The sequence below is a fragment of the Dreissena polymorpha genome, chromosome 4 (genome assembly GCF_020536995.1).
Source record: "Dreissena polymorpha isolate Duluth1 chromosome 4, UMN_Dpol_1.0, whole genome shotgun sequence".
In the NCBI taxonomy this organism is placed as follows: domain Eukaryota; kingdom Metazoa; phylum Mollusca; class Bivalvia; order Myida; family Dreissenidae; genus Dreissena; species Dreissena polymorpha.
In genome coordinates this window covers 10,968,771-10,986,958 of record NC_068358.1, presented here as the reverse complement: position 1 = coordinate 10,986,958, position 18,188 = coordinate 10,968,771, and the positions used below count along the sequence as shown (strand labels likewise).

The following is an 18,188-nucleotide window of genomic DNA, read 5'->3' as shown; positions in this document are numbered from 1 at the left end:
GTATTTGTAATGTTTTCTTTGTAGCTCAGAAGTAAGATTTTAAATAGCATGATCAGATAACGCTGTTGAATCCAATCATTAGCATGCAGACATTTGCCTTTACTATCTGATCATTTAAGATTAAAGTCACATACATGTGATATTTTTCTGTTCGTTTTACAATGATGAGAAACTCGCTGGGACTAAGAATTGTACCTTTCTGCGTGTCATGTATTAGAATGTGTCATGTATTAGAATAACGTTCATGTGCATTATTTAACTTTAACAGAAACGAATTGCAAATGCCTTTTCCATTTTATTGAAATATCAAAAGTTTAATCACAAAATATTACGTCAATAAAAATGACAATACGCCCATCACAGCTTTGGTTTTGTATCACATGACACATCACGAGTAAAGCACACTGAAGAAACAACGTCTACGAATAAATAACATAAATGCAATAATGTGACAACATAATTAATTTCGAAATGCAGGACACTTGGTGTCCGTAGAATATTCCAACATGGTTCATATTCATTTGTTATTTAGGTTACTCATGTGCCTTATATATCAACGAAAAACGTTTGCTTCACACAAATAAAAATAATACTTCAATTCAACATTGCACATACATGTTTTAAAATTATGCAGATGCTCTGATTACAGTTCATTGCGTTCTTAACACACGCACGTACGCCACGTAAATCAGTTTTTTCGGTACTTACCGTACAGTCTTTCACTCAAATTATTGAAAGCTTATGTTAAAGTTACAAACCTTAAACCACGTCCTTTTGCTGTTTTCAAATTATGTACAGTTATTGTGCCCACTTCTTCTACAAGTTTACGTCTGCTCGGCGTTCGTCCTATCGTACCTGGACGATGGAATATATCGGTCAGTTCGGTCCGGCGCCGGTCGATAATGCTGCTGCGGATGGCGCACAACTCGCACATTCTGCCCGGACCTGCGCGCGCGAGGGGGTGAGGGCACGGACCGCCGCGTTGCGCTGGAGCGACCAGTCACACCCCCGGGCGGGCTTTCGTCGTCCGGAGACCGCGTGGTTTCTCGGTCGGCGGACAGATCCAGTATGGCTTCGGACAAATTCGCCGAACTTTCGTTCAGCCGAGAAGCGATTCGCAGCAAATACGTCGACGTGATGACGTCATTGTTAGGGTCGAGTTCCATATCTTCAGACTCGTCTACGTCGCGGTCTTGGTCTCTTGACCCACGACCACCCTGGGATATTATATCGCGCGCTCTTTGCCGGGCGGAGCGCTCTATAGCGCGGTCTCGGCGATCACGCGATCTTGACCCACTCGTGTACGCATCTCGCTCGTGCTCCGCATGCGGTACAACAAAGTCATCGCAGTCGTTCGGGTCCGGAAACTGGGCCTCTTGCTTCCGCCTCTCTTCCATATCGAGTATCACAAGCTGGTGGGCTGGTACTGGTTTCTTTAGATTCATATCCGGCTTTTGCACGACGTCACCGAGACAACTCATTTCAGACAAGAAAATCGGCTCGTTTATAACTTCAAAATCGCAGGCTACAAACAGTTCGTCATCGTTGACATCGGACTGACGCGCGAATTCATCCTCATGTTCCTTCATTTCAGTGTGGACGGTAAACAGTTTTGTTATGTCATTCGATGGCCTCGCTTTCGTGAAAGTGTCATACAGTTTTTGTAAACGCGACCCTTGGGTGCAAACGTCAACAAACCGAGCGTTTATCTTCGATTTTTGTTTCTGTATCATGTCGTGCAGAATTGCTATCTGACCCTCCTGGCGGCGTTCCAGCAGAAGACGATACTCGATAAACGTGTCCTTGATTTTACTGCGTAGCTGCCTTTCCAACAAATCCAGCTGTTTAGAAGCATTGGCAAGCGCATCTGACCTACTTTTCATGCCCTGTAACAGCTGTTTACTTCGATTTTCAACGTTATTGAATTCATCCGCGTTTTCCTCGAGCGCCTTGGTGACGTCAACAATCACGTGATCCGACTGCTCCTTGTGGTCCAATACGGTGCAGTCCCGACATACGGGCACTTTGCATGTTTTACAGAAGAAGTTCAGAGGCTGGCGCTCGTGCTTCGAGCAGACGTTCTGCGACTTAACGACCACTTGTGACAGGAAGTCCATCATCTGGATGACCCGATGGTCGTTAGGGAGCGCAGTGATCTCACCGCGACTCAGATAGATTTCCACGCGGCAAGTGGGGCATTTCAGGACCCCTTCGTAGGAGTCGTCTGCAAATGTGTACGCCCGTCGCTGGTTGGTTTGACTGTGGTCAAAGACCTGGAAATATGAACAACGTAGCCATATGTTAGAAAATATGAAAGATGTATACGTACTGTGCTAGATTTCGTTATTTTCACCAGAAAATGGTTTTAAATACAGACCACGTGACAACTTGTATATGTTTTTTACATAGTGTACTGCAATCATGAATTAGGAATTTAAGCGAACACTGGTGAATCCGTTGTACACTGCCGTCAATAATAAAAAAACAAGAGATTACCAAGCAATATGGTCCCCTACCGGTGAAACTACACCATTGTCAGTAAAAAAATGAATTTTTTTTTATTTGTTGCCATAGCAACAAGAATTTTTGACGTAGGAACAAAATGAAATGACGTGCATAATCTCTATATTGCCATCTATCCATGTTTCAAGTTTCATGAAAAAATATTAAGAACTTTTAAAGTTATCGCAGGATCCAGAAAAGTGTGACGGACTGACTGACAGACAGGCTGACAGACGGAGTGCAGACCACAAGTCCCCTCCGGTTTCACCGGTAGGGGACAACACGCAAAGGAAATATATCCGTTGTACACTGCTGTCGATAATAAAAAACAAGTAAAGGAAACAATAAAAAAACCAGACTTAGCAAGATTATATCGTTCTACTTAGACATCAACAACCCAAAACCATCAATTACGTGGACGAACGAACAAAAGCGCCGATTGGCTTATACCTGTGTAAGGCAAGGCTGACAGAACGTGTGGTTGCAGGGAAGAGACTTGGGCGTCTTGTCTGTCTGGTCGTACTTCTCCCGGCAGATGTGGCAGCGCAGGAACTGCTCTTCGAACGCCGCCTCGTCCACCACCAGGTTGCGCTTAGCAGCCTCACTTCCGGTCTCGTCGTTCCCTGTCGCCATTTGCCGCTTGTGAGTCTGGGCGGACAGATATTAGCATTATAGTGTTGAAATAAAACAACTTGAAAACAACTCTTGCTTTTAGATTTATATGCAAGACTTATCAGGTTATACCTTTATGTTGACTGTCGAATATGCGGCAACATCAGATAAGATCATAAATTACAGTGCTCGATAATTCCGCATTTGATAGATGTGATAGCAATTTCAATAGCCCCGTAACCACGTCTCAATACACGTTTTAATACATAGATATTTTTAATAATATTTATGTAAAAATTAAACGTGTTCGTTTGTGTATTATATGGAAAGAAACGTGTAATGATGTTTATTGTTCTGAATATCACACACATATATAACAACACAACAAATTTTATATAAATATATCCACAACTGTATCAAATATGTCCACTCACAAACAAACCTTCGGTATAAAGTTATTTTCCAAACATAAATGAACAATCTCGTATCGACAACCGACCATATACGATTTCAATCAGTTGTGTACAAACTACGCAATTTGCTTTCTTTAAATGCCCTGACTAAAAGTAGAACCACGTGAACTACCGCCTATGAAAAGATCACAAAGAGACGTATGTTTATATTTATGTTCGCAATCGTCCCGACGACGGCCAATCAGGGAGGGAGATTTATTGAAAACATGACCTCAATTTAACGATTTTACAGTAAGTCATCGACAGCGATTTAAATATCGATCTTGAACATTAGCATTGCGACGTAGATATCGGATCGGTGACTCATGAAAACAAATATGGAATATGATGTGAACACGCAAATTCCCTTGTCAATTTGAGTCATGCTTGTATCCAGCGAAACTTATGTCAACAAACAAAACAAAGCACGTGTATTATGTCAAATGTTACTTTGGAATAACAGTATATATTTTAGTATTTCCATAAACTGAGATGTTCCGGATATATTACCCATATTTCCTCTCTAAATTTAGCCCAACTGCTTTGTAGAAACTAATTATCTTATTTATCCTTTGCCGTCTTGCTAATCTATCGCAAATCTCTGTATACAGTTTGACGAATAAAGTTAAACAGGCATTTTACTTAAGACAGAAAATACATAGATAATACATACATAAATAAGTAAATACACAATGTAACTATCCCATCAAATTAAGTATTTTATATTGTAGATTTAATAAAAAATACCCTATCTAACATGTCACTTCCATGGATTAGCTCTCAGTATTATATAACCTGGCACTACGCCACCTTTGTGCTCTATCCTTTGTGAAAAAGAAACGTTTATAAAACTACTTTACGAAGAACAACAAATTCATTTATTTAACAACTAACAAAAGGTTTATGGATGTGTTAGTCCTTATGTCGGTTTACACCAAGTTACGTATTGGTAAATGACTTAAACTGAAACAAATACATGAAGTGCATAGGCATTCCCAAAACATTTATGAATGTATGTTAAAATTAAGAAATTATGCTAGGCTTTCACTCTTAAATGTTTTAATGTTTTTTTAGAGCTCATCACACTGTATGATAACAAACCTAAACAGATTACAGATTACTCTTTTGATTTCAAATAAATTTAACAAAAACTTAATCTGTAGAATGCAACTGTATGAGCACATATACTATTTACGATCAACTTTGATCAACTTTGTATATGTTTTTATTCACCCATCGTTATGAGTTGTAAAGTATTTGCACACTTATGGAATAAATTATCTTAGTTTTCATTTTATTGATAATATGAAATGATTCAAATTTCTGATATGTTAGTAGTTGTTTTCATTGGCCAACAAAAAATCACTCCAATAGGTCTAATACATGCGTACTACGCATCATATGGTTGATAAACTTATACATTTACATTGCGTATAAATAAGGCAACGTCTGCGTGTAGATAACCCTAGACATTGCCTGTTAATTCAGTTGGCAATCAAAGGTTTGTTGATACGTTTTGATATTTGAATTTACGTCTCCCATCACTTCATCACCAGCAGAACTGATAAGCCCGAAACAAAATGAGTCAGAGTGAATGCTTAACCTATTAGCAGAAAAAAATTGTACACAATATGTTAATTTTAATATAGAACATATTCAGGCCAGACAGGGTCATAGTAAACAAGAGCTTATGCTCTAAATTTCACATATGTTGGGGCAGCTTAGAAAGTAGATTACTGTCTAGGACGACATTACTGTATATACTTTCCACTAATATCAATTCATCTGCCACTGCAACTATGGAGCTAGAGAAGAACCGAAAATAAGCTTTTAAGGCTGTTTTAGCTTTGATGGCGCTTGAGCATATATTTGACTATCTGAAAACGACTTCGTGTTTTTGTCTGAAGATAATAACTACGTGCATTTATTTCGTAGATCGTAATCTATTTCAGTGTCTAACATGTTTGCATTGATTGTCACCCATGTTTACTACCCTACAACGCACATGTATTAATCTCTTATCTTGATGCTCATGAAATAATATTTAGTTAAACCAACATGAAATAAATTATCTATCAAATACATTACCTTAAGTGTGCAAATAACGTACACGAAAGCTAAATCCAGAAAATAAACATAAACCAGCTCGTTCAATTACTCGATACTGTATTTGTATAAGTGCGTACAAAGTGTGCGTCTACAATCGATTTTGTCGTACGGGTTTAGCGAGTTGTATCGTGAAATGAATCGCCGTCGCCGACAAGAACGGACATGCCTGTTTAACAACTAAATCAATACGCGGTGTATCCGACCTTTACACAAAACTTTCTGATTCGATAGCATTCGTAAATGTCCGGACCATTCTATACATAGATGGTGACGTCACTACGTTATTGTCAGTAAAGACCGGTGTGACACAATGATGTCCGGACTAGTTCGTAAAATTCGACATTTGTTATATAGTACTTCATTCATTAAGGTAAAACCGTTCAATAGAATAACTTAACGAAAATCTACAAAAACACTTAAACTTGATGAAAGCCATTTATGCGTGGCATCAAAGGGGCGTAATTTAACTTAACATACAGACATATAGAAAGGCAGTAATTGTAATAAAAGCCGTTGACGTATGAATAACTGGTCGAATGTTTTATTGCAATTATAGTCATTGAAATAAAGGAAACACAGCTGCTGAAAAACTATACCGGCTGTGGTTCTTCATTTTAGTATATTGTTGTTAATTGTATAATTGTGAAAACCAAATACTGTAGCTACATTTTGTTGAGGGTACATGCGATAACGCTGTCATATGTATTTGTAAACCATGGATTTAAAGGGATCTTTTCACGGTTTGGTAAATTGACAAAATTGAAAAAAGTTGTTTTAGATTCGCGAATTTTCGTTTTAGTTATGATATTTGTGAGGAAACAGTATTACTGAACATTTACCATAGTCCAATATAGCCATTATATGTATCTTTTGACGATTTGAAAACCTAAAAATTATAAAGCGTTAATTTGCAACGCGAAACGATTGAATAATTTGGAGAGTTCTGTTGTCGTTTAAATTTACGAAACTACGAAGATTGCTTATATAAAGTATAAAATACTTATTCAGTTTATACACGGCGGAAAAGCCGAGAGAACTAGAGCGTTTTTACTTCAGACTAACTCCAGGACTCCGGTGTCACTGGTTCGAGCCCTGGTATCGGCTACTTTTGTTTCCTTGTTTTAATTTTATTCTTGATTTTTTACTGGAGCTTTTAAGATCCAATGTTTACATTTTCAATATAAAGCATTTAATGACAAACTTCAAAATATGCCAAAAACTGTGAAAACGCCCCTTTAAGGCGAATAATAGAATCCAACTTCTTCTTAAGCATGATATATTTTACATATATCAGTATAGTTATGTGACGCCCGTTAGCGGCTTTATGCGACTGACACAGTGCAATAAACGATGGAGTTTGAGCATCTGACACATAAGTGTGAAAAGGGACGTAAGATACAACTGAAAGAATTAACAACTTTGCCCAATACATGCATTTCCAAGACATTGTTTAAGAAGTTTGTAAAGAAAACTATGTTTGCATAGAACTGCCATAGCATAACTGTTAAAGTTTTGCGTTTTCATCCTATATCTTGTTAGTGTTTGCGATAGTTTTCTTTGTAACTTATTTTTCTGTTTAACAGAAATCAAGCATGAGCGTGCCTCAAACTGACACCAGTATTTCAATTATCAAACTCTAATGCGTTTTTCAGATATTGCGGAACACACTAAAACAATTATATATAAGTAATAACAGGAATAATACTATATAAATTATGGAAGCATATTTGTGCCACCACTTAACAACTTAAAATCACATGAAAATAATGGAGGATTTCGCGAAAAAGAAATTCTTTTCGCGAAAACAGATATATTTTCACGTAAATAAAAATATTATGTTAACACGAATTTATGCATATTAGTGCTCTAAACTGCCAACACATACAGATAAAATATTCATGAAAATAATGGAAGATTTCGCAAAAACAAATAACTTTTCTCGAAATCAGATAACTTCATGAAATTATGAATATTAATTCGCGAAAGATGCCAGTTATATAAAAATAGATGCTCTTCAGTCGGTGAACATTGTCTTTATCCTACAGACCAAGAACTGGAGTGTACGTGCATACAATAGCAAGTAGTAAGTTTCCTTTTATTGTTTTATTTTTAATGTAAATGCATCTTTGTTGACGAAAATACATGAAGCTGTTTTTACATATTTATTTTCAGACACAAACATGGAAATTGCTGGGTGAGAAATGGATGTGCGATTTTTCTGTATTCATTAATGCAACAGTCTATACAGTGTCAATGTCACATTTAGAGTTCAAAGGTCGAAAACGGTACAGTACCAATTTCCCCCTTTAGAAAGCCACCTGTTAGACCTTTGGATTTTTTATTTGAATAATAGATCTCTAATTTTCTTTATGGTAATTCCAGATCATGCCCGCATACGATATTTAGGACGCCGATCTTCGGGCTATGTCATCATCACAGCTAATTGTTTTGTATCGTCAGAGAGGTTATTCTATACGTGAAATTCTTGGAGTTATGGCCATACGACATGGAAAAATAACAAGCGAACGATCAATTTTCCGAGTCTTGAGACGTTACCGCCTGACTAGAGGCCAAAGTCGGCACAGTCTCGAAGAAATTATTCAAGAAATATGGCTTGAGTTATCAGCTTTCGGTGAAAATGCTGGTTACCGGCAAATGCGTCAAAGACTCCTGATTAATCATGGAATTGCAGCTACATTTGAGATGGTTCGTCTAATTTTAGGACTCATTGATTCACAAGGTGCTGCATTAAGGCAGGCGGATGGTTAAGGCGGAGAATGTATATAAACAATGGTCCCAATTTTGCAATCCATTTAGAATTCTGGGACAAATTGAAGCCATACGGTCTGTCAATCCATGGAGCTATGAATGGATTTACCAGTAGAGTGTTGTGGCTGAAATGTTGTGATTCTAACAAAAAGCAGATGTACATATCTAGCTTTTATTTAGATTACATTAGGGAAATTAATGGCATTCCAGTTCGGGTTTACGGTGACGCGGTATAGAAAATTCTATTGTCCGTGATGTGCAAATGGCATTACGATGGACAGACGCAGATCAGTACCAGGAGATCCAAAGCTTCGTCTATGTTTCATCTAACAGAAATGTCTAAATTGAGAGGTTTTGGCGAAGTCTTAGAGAAATGTGTGGAAATGTCTGGATGAACCATTTTAAAGATATGAGTGATTTCGGATTACTGGACACATCTGATAGTGTGCACTTAGAATGCATTAGATATTGTTTTCTTCTTGTCATTAGTAAAGACCTGAATGAAGTTTGCAATATTTGGAATACTCATTGTGTTCGTCGAAATAACCGAATTTCATTTCCTGCAGGAAAACCTGAGGTGTTGTTCTTTCAGCCAGAAGTATATGGTGCAAGAGATTGTATAATACCACTGGTTGACAATAGGGAATTAAATGATGTGGAACGGGAGTATTCTCAACGCCCTCCAGAACTTGGTGTATCACAAGAGTTCCTGACAATTGCAAGAGCAGCTGTCGGAGATTTGAATCTTCAATACCCACCTAGAAACAGAGAAGAAGGAACAGAGCTTTTTGCTTCAATAATCATGTACATCGAACGCCTCGTTTAACATGGAAATGAAACAAAAATGAACTTAATGATACTTCCTTACAAGCTGGCTAACGTGTTCATTGGTTGACAAAATGTAAATTAATAGATATAGTTGTGTCTGAAAGCAGAGCAAGTACTAGTTTTAAACAAGCTGTTGGCTTTGTATGCGCTGTCATTGCCATGTATGATTGTGTGTCAATAAAACAATTCATGTTTTGTCAGTTTCGCTTTAAAATATCATTTATATATGTGGCCAAAATGCCAGCTTTATTTGTTATGAACACCCTGAAATAAAAATAAAACACAAACCAGGTTACGGTGTATATGAAATCAAAATCAATACCGTCACGGGGGAAGTACTGTTACACGAAGGGTAGAGTGTCTGGAAATATAATTTCTGGATCACTGCACTGTTTGCGTAACACTTTAAAATGTCATATGAACGGTGGAATGCTTCTGTTCTGCCCATGTATGGCAATCGCCCTTATACTGTCAAATCGTTATAATTTTTTTGGGCATACGGTATGAACAATGCAACACAAGGTGAGCCTTGAGACGGTTCTGTAAAGACTAAAGATAAACGAGAGAAACTGACTCATTACGACTGTCAAATTTGATATCATTGTTTCTTGCAGTCGTGCCAGAGGGCTGTCAGGTGTCATTTTCTCGTGTTCCCTTGAATGCAGGGGTTGTCATAAGGCACTTCTCGTCTTGCATTGTTCCGCCAATGTGGGGTGAGAATAGCAGTTTTATGCCATACAATATGAGTGTTTCATATCCAAACTAATTTTCATTATGCAGTAGTCTACATGTGACCTTGACCTTTGAGTAACATACCTCAAACACACCAGTAAACATGGATAAATACATCAATAGTTATGTACAACTAACTATTTGTTAAGGTACAACTACACAGAGTATGTGAAAGTGCAAAGGTAAGTCAAAGGTGGCTGTATTAGTTGAATTTGTTTGATGGTAATCAAGATGATATTTAAACAAGAACCGTTGGACATCACACACTCGACTTTTCTCAGGGGAGTGCTAGATAATTATTATAAAATGAAAATCTAAGTGAACAAATATACGTTGAACATGGGGTATAATTCTGCCAAAATATTTTTTGGATTATCTGTCTTGCAAGTTGGTGTTCTCCTTTTGATAGTTAACAACAGCCCATTGTATAAAACTTGGATATCTTATCCGCCGGTTATCTTTGCCCACTGCTTAAATTTGTCCAAATTGGTTAAGACCTTGGTTAACTTTAACAACAACAAAACAATATCCAAAGCATGTGATTGTCTCGTGAATCTTTTTATACAATTGGAATCCAAATTAAATTATCCAAACACCAGAGATATTGAAAAAGATAACCAATGATAACTTTTATCAAAGTTTACACAACTGGCTGCAAGTGTTCAAAGTTAGAGGTGAAAACCTTTGATAGTTGTTGAACAATGGACACCAGTCACACACTTAAACAAGACTGATGTCCTCAACTACAATGGTCTGACAACAATAACTCAACATGCGTCGAAAAGTAGAGCTTAAACAAATTAACATGATTAAGTCAAGCAAGGGCAAATAAAATTAATAATGACACTGTTTATTTTAGAAATTATTTATATAAAATAAGACAGACTTTATGTCATATCACAGCATAGCAATCAATGTGAAATCAATGTTATCAAAAAGGTAAGAAAATAAGAAGAAAAAAACAAGAACTTCGCGGACGAAATTGTGCTACGGACGCAGGCAGGACATGAAACATTGTACAATAAATAGAGATTTAACCTATAAGTCTTAGTGTAACCTTGACCTTGAGGGTAGGGACCTGGCTGTTAAGCATGACACATTGGACAATGATGATGAACCTTTGTGCCGAGTTAAATGAAATTTACTTGAAAGATTACGAAGTTATTCTCCAGACACGAATGAGACATGAAACTGTATCATATATGGAGATTTGACCTATAAGTGTGACCTTGACATTATAGTTAGGTACCTGGGTGTCTAACGCGACACATCGTCTAATGATGGGGAACATTAGAACCAAGTTAAATGAAATGCGCTTAATAAATGACGAAGTTATGCTCCAGACACGAAACATTGTACCATATAATCATATTTGGACATTTGACCTATAGGAGTGACCTTGATCTTGGAGGTAGGGACCTGGGTGTTAAAAGCAACATATAATCAAATGATGGGAAACATTTGTGCCAAGTTAAATGAAATTTGCTTGATTAATGACGAAGTTAGTCTCAGGACACAAAAGCTTGTATCATATTGTCATATATAGACATTTGACCTATAAGTGTGACCTTGACCTTGGAGGTACGGACCTAGGTTTAAGCGTTACTCATCGTCAAATGATGGGTAATGTATGTGCCACGTTAATTAAAATTCGCTTAATAAATGACGAAGTTATGCTTTGGACACAAAAAATTGTATCATATTGTCATAAATAGACATTTGACCTATAAGTGTGACCTTGGTCTTGGAGGTTATGGCCTGGGTGTTGAGCGTGACACATCGTTTAATTATGGGGGACATTTGTGCCAAGCTAAATGAAATTCGCTTGATAAATGACGAAGTTATGCCTCGGACACGAAACACTATATCATTTTGTCATATATGAACAGTTGACCTATAAGTGTGACCTTAAAATTGGAGGTAGGAACGCGGGTGTTAAGCGCGACGAATAGGCAAATGATGGGGAACATTTGTGCCAAGTTAAATGAAATTTGCTTGAGAAATGAAGATGTTATGTTTCGGACACAAAACATTATATCATATAGTCATATATAGACATTTGACCTATTAGTGTGACCTTGAAGAATGGGACATGGTTGTTATGTGCCACTCATCATCAAATAATGTGTAACATTTGAGCCAAGTTAATCAAAATTTGCTTGATAAATGACAAAGTTATGCTTCGGATACCAAAAACTGTATCATATTGTCATAAATAGATATTTGACCTATAAGACTGACCTTGACCTTGGGGGTAGAAACCCTGGTTTGTAAAGCGCGACATATCGTCTTATGATGGGGATCACTTTTGCCAAATTAAAAGAAATTTGCTTGATAAATGACGAAGTTATGCTCTGGACGCGAAATACTATCATATTGTCATATATGGACATTTGACCTATAAGTGTGACATTGATCTTGGGGGTAGCAATCTTAATTTACGGCGAGACACATCGTCTAATAGTAGGGAGCCTTTGTTGCAGGATGAGTGAAATTTGATTAGTGATAAATGGCAAAGTTATGATCAGGACAAAAACGGGACGGACACACAGAGGGACGGACTATCGCGATTCCCATATCCCCCTCCGACCTATCAGGGTTACTAAAAGTATACATTAACATTTTATTAAATGTTACTAAAAGTATACATTTTTTATCAGAAAACTTAAGTTTTAACTTTGTTCTCAAGAATAAAATTCTAAAAAAAATACCGTTTTACATAAAGGGACACAGTTTCCTTTTCATTAGCAGGAATATTTCTACCAGCTATCAAGCAATGTCTGGGGTGTATTGAAAATGTATTTTATAGTTCATTTTACAATATTAATTATTTTCAGCCTTATCAAAAATGACTTCCATTGTCAAAAATTTGTTCATTTGACACTATTGCTAAAATATACACTTTCATTGTGTAAGAAATGAAATCTGGAAAAATTTTAACAAACTATGTTATATATAAAAATGTCCAACTATTTACCAATGTAATGTCAATCTGACATTTAGAAATTTGAAATCAATATCCAAATTTGAACAAATTAATATCCACACTTAAGATACCCTGGTTTAAAAAGTGCTCTATAAGAATTGTAAAAACATAGCAATTATAAAACACAATTCAACAGTACACAACAAGTATACATGAACATATATGCTGGCATCTCATGTTTAAACCCCTCAAGTCAAATAAACAAGGCCAAGATGGCGCTAAATAAGTCTATGTAAAACTATTTACCAACAGGACAGCAAGGAAATCAAAAGAAGAAATACTTTGTGCTCAAGTGTGTAAAACCTAATTTCCAAAATAATGAAAAAACATCATAATATCATGAGTGTCACCCTCCTTGGGTATTTCTTAATACTTTTCATTAAATATTGATTAAAACTACATAGTACATAGTATGAGCTTGGTTACGGTTGTATAAAAAAAACATCTGGGTTTTCATTGGTTAATAAATCGTACCCAACTACTCCCTCGCCATAAATCAGTCCAAGAAATATAGTTTTATTAAGTAAAACAGTTTTTTTGACATGTTGAACTGACACCTGCAAATGGGGCATATCGAACCCCTTTCTTCGCAGCTGCAAACGTAGCACAGTATGTGCTCACAGTCTAAAAAGTTATCGCAATATCTATCTCTGCAAATCTGGCATGTTGGAATTCTAGGATAGGTAATACTCTGAAAAGAAAAAACAAAAACACTAACAAAAGACCATACTAACACTTTTAACACTTCATGTTAAATAATTAAGGTCTTACAAGGTTTTATAAAGTGCCTCAGACACAGCAAAAAGTAAAAAAAGCTCTGGGACAGCTGTAACAAAAAAATATAAGTTTACCACTGAAAACATTGATTTTTATGAATACGTGCCTTCCCAAATTATATTTATAAAAGAAGTGTAGAACAAACACATTTCAAACATTTTTAATAACAATTAATATCACTCTATTATACAATTAATAGATCTACTTTGTATAAGTTAATTAAATCATACTAACAGACCACGCGTAGAACACCACGTTAGGTATTCACGTTAAAGGCTCTGATGTGCATCTATTTTTAGATCTGGCAATTTTCGCGAATTTTTTAAGGTTTCGTGAAAAGTTTTCACGAAAAGTCAGGTTTCATGAAAAGTTATCTGTTTTCGAGAAAAGTGATTTATTTTCGTGAAAACTTTAATTTATCTTTATGTGGTGGCAGTTTAGAGCACTAACAGGGAAAAATTCGTGTTAACATAATTTATTTTATTTTCGTGAACATTTATCTGTTATCGAGAAAAACATTTTTTTTTCGCGAAATCCGAAATTATTTTCACGTTATTACATCTGGTAAGTAGTGGCACAAATATGCTTCCATAATAAATAGCTAGATAAACCTCTCGATATATTTATATTTAAACACGATTTTGTTCGCGAATGTTAAGAAGTGAACGCGAAAATTATCGCGATCCTAACTAGTAACAAGAGTATTTGTTTAAGGTTCTCGTTAGCAAACTATTACGTAAAAGTCCGGCAGCAAAGTGGCAATTCATCATTAAACCCAACATTGGAGAGTATAGCAAATGTTAAAGTTTTTTTTGAAAGGGGATGTGTTACGGATGAAAAATCAAAACAAGAGCACCGCACAACGGATGCCACGCTCGGCTGCGGGTGCAGTTTTTAATAAATGAAGGCTTGTCAGAAATTATTTTTTAGAGGTCACAGTGACCTTGACCTTTGACCTAGTGACCCAAAAATGGGTGTGGCATGTAGAACTCATCAAGGTGCAGCTACATGTGAAGTTTCAAAGTTGTAGGTTGAAGCACTTTGATTTAAGAGCCAGTGTCCAAGATCTTAACAAAATGTAAAGGTTTTAGCACGACGCGGACGGCGGACGTCGGAAGGCGGACGGCTGACGACGAGTTGGCTATGACAATACCTCCGGTTTTCTCCGAAAACAGCCGAGTTAATGATGCCAGGACGGCTACGCGAAATTCAAGATGGCGTCCAAGATGCCGGCCATTTTGGGTCTGATTTGTTTAAACATATATATATATGCATTATTTAATGTATTATCTTATCATTTTGATATTGATATATATATAAATATGAATTAAGAAGTGCAAAGTATGTTATAGAAACAAAAAAGAATAGTGCGTCCATAAAGGCTTCCAGAATAGATATTGCTGCTCAGAAATTGCTCCTAAAGCCATTATCATATCCACTTTTTATCATCACAATAATGAAAATGAAAAAAACAATTAAACAATTTAGAAGTAATTCAGTGCTACATTAAATGAATTTCAATAATACTAATGCAGAGTATAGTATAACAAGAATATATCGACTTAATCTTGACCCTTGAAGAAAAGTTATATTATCTTTGTGTACAGTTATAGCAACTTCGCTGATATTGCTATATATTGTATAAGCGCCCAAATTGGCATCAATCTTGCGGATAATATGGAATTCGATTTCGATTTATTCACTTTCAAAACATTAGCCATAAAAACATTATATTTTAGCCTAAACATATCCAAAATAATGGATAAAGTCACAAATTAATTCTATTGTTACATTTTTTGAATAAATGGCTTTCCGTAATTAGCTTCGACAGGCCAAGCCAAACATCAGACTTACTTATTGAAACATTTTCATTTCTATTGAGAAATTACCATAACAAATTACACAAAATAATAGAATTCGTCATCTAGCCTGTTAAATTTGTTGTTACTTGCTGTATTGTGGTTTCCGATCTTGTGTTTCTTTACATGCAGCGATCGAGGCCCATAGGGAGCAAACGTTTTAGTAAGTTCTGGGTCTGTAAACGAAATCATAAAAAAAGAAATAAGCATCTACATAACATTTATTTTTATAGCGTAAATGAAAATTGTTGTTTCGGCCACACATGTGTTAAAACAAAATACACAAAATAACAACTCTTCCTTGAAGTGAACAACCAAAACATCATTCCACGATGATCGCTGACTCCAGTGCGGCGCTCAACGAACCCCTCACAGGAGAACGATCGGAACTAGTTAAAGCTCAGCACTCACGTTGCACCGCAATACTGAATTTTAGTTTATGCGTTTCGGTGGCTTAAAGGAAAATATAATAGGTGATTGGTATTTACTATTCAATCGTTTTAATCGTGAAGAAAACTCGGTTAACGTTCAAGATTAAAAATGATTCACGATGGCCATCAATTAACTGCTAGCCTTAGATGGTTTTGTCCTCTATGCTAAGTCACCATATCCACTACAAATTTTGAATTGAAGATATGGACTAATATTTCGAAATAAAGCAACTGCTAGTGTAAACTATCCCTGTAGTAAACGTCAAGTGAAGACAGACAATGTCTGTGAAAGTGTGTTTCGAAGATAATGACGTCCTTCTGAACCCGAGGTTCCATTATGTGCGGACACTAAGCGTGCCACAGCACTCCAAACTGCTATTACCAGTATATAACTCACTCGAATCGTGAAGTTCTGACTTTTCATTAGCTGCAATTTCCAGCTTATTATGTTGTAATAAGAGGCATTGAATTTTGTATGTGGCCTTGTGTTCTGAGTAAAAATCAGAGTACCCGGAGAAAAATCCACTTATCCTGGATGGTTACCACAAACAAACTCTCATGCGCCGGGATTAGTGATTGAACCCGGATAGCCAAGGTGTGAAGCAAGTGAACTCACCACTGCGTTGACCGTACATCCCACTGACTACGGAAATGATTGCCGTCACACAGACTCCCTAAATGACGGATAATTGAGGTCAAAAGGATGTATAATTCATACGCCCGATTCTTTTAAGCTTAATATGTAACTTGTAGGCTATTACCTTTCGTGGTGTATCTGGTACTGACGTAACAACATAGCAAGTAGATCCTGATAATACTGATTTTTCTAAGTGTACATGCTCACTGACCACAGTTTACAAGACATGAAATTGAATACCGGTATTGGTATTCACTAAGCGGCTTACGGCGTTGCGTTAATCCGGTGCATTAAGATATTTATGCCCTGCAAATATTTTGCATACATGAAACTCTTCGGGAATGTTGCAGTGGTCGGTCTCCAAGTTAATTGTTAATGTTGGTTACTGTAAATTAAAAACCTCATTTCGTTGGGTGTTAACACTTTGACGTTTATTATCCACTTCAATCATGTTGGTGTAACCACCGGATTACAAATAAAATGTCAACAGGCTTTGTGTCGAGTAAAAACTTTGTCGGCGGAGTTGTTAGGTCTTCATTTATACCGGAAGACATCGGTTCGTCACCATTTTCGGTCGACTTTTCGATAGACGTCGATGAATCGCAAGCATCAGGCGACAAGCTTGGTTCCCTGTTGTTAAGCGGAAATCCCAGCCTGTCGGGGCCGGCGTGGGAATCGGGCGCAGTCGGGAATCAAACCGACGAAGACAAACTTGTACACCTGACATGTGTCGACGAAGCCAAACCCACAACCACAAACATAAATACAACAGCGGAGTATAACGCAGGGTATTCCGGTATCAGCATTCTCCCATGGGAAGATTTTGTCTACAACCCTCGAGTCTTGAATGACTTATTTTTCACGGAATCGAACCGGAAAATAACGTACGATCCCGACGAAGTGAATGTGTTTTTTCACGGCAAGAACGTCATGCCGCCGACCATTGGAGATATTTCTGACAATGGCAAATCCTGGTGAGTTTCGAATGTTTATTACAGGACACTTTCACTTCTAGCCTTACAATGGGATGAACACTAAGCCTGGTGGCCTTATCAGTCACGATATTGATTAGTGTTTATAACAGTTCTCTTTAAGCCTTTTAACAACGTTTGACATCGGCAATGTCCGAAAGCTGGCACAAGCATTTATTCATAGAAAAGGGCATTTTTCATACTGACGCGCTGACAAAATCATGTCACATGCGTTTCAACTAAAAACCCGTCAATGGCGCTTTAACTAGACTTCTGCCACTTGCGTGTTAACAACAATCTTGCCATGGGCGCTTTAACCCGTATCACGTAGGTGACACATACGCTTTCAACCAAATAATTTCATGTAAAATTTGATCCAATTAGGCCACAACTTTATAAAGTCTATACCTAATCTGTCACATACACCGTGAACCCAATCAAATGACATACATATTAACCCTAATCATGCAGTGATTTTGTTACCTGCAAGTCACGCATCCTGGACTCACCAAAACCGCAAACT

The 18,188-nt window shown here is 36.9% G+C and overlaps 1 protein-coding gene across 7 annotated transcripts; it reads right to left on the bottom strand.

The window, feature by feature from the left end:
• Positions 1-282: 282 nt before the first annotated feature.
• LOC127878130 (uncharacterized) lies at positions 283-17,277 on the bottom strand. 7 transcript variants are annotated; one of them, XM_052424553.1, is made up of 3 exons: positions 17,239-17,277; positions 2,953-3,150; positions 283-2,273 (listed from the first exon to the last, which is right to left on the bottom strand). In XM_052424553.1, the coding sequence occupies exons 1-3, from the start codon at positions 17,260-17,262 to the stop codon at positions 825-827; spliced, it is 1,671 nt and encodes a 556-aa protein (XP_052280513.1). In that variant the 5' UTR covers positions 17,263-17,277; the 3' UTR covers positions 283-824. The 7 variants fall into 7 exon arrangements, with proteins under 7 accessions (XP_052280513.1, XP_052280520.1, XP_052280519.1 ...); XM_052424560.1 differs by lacking the exon at positions 17,239-17,277 and adding an exon at positions 15,716-15,815; XM_052424559.1 differs by lacking the exon at positions 17,239-17,277 and adding an exon at positions 15,697-15,804.
• Positions 17,278-18,188: the final 911 nt, after the last annotated feature.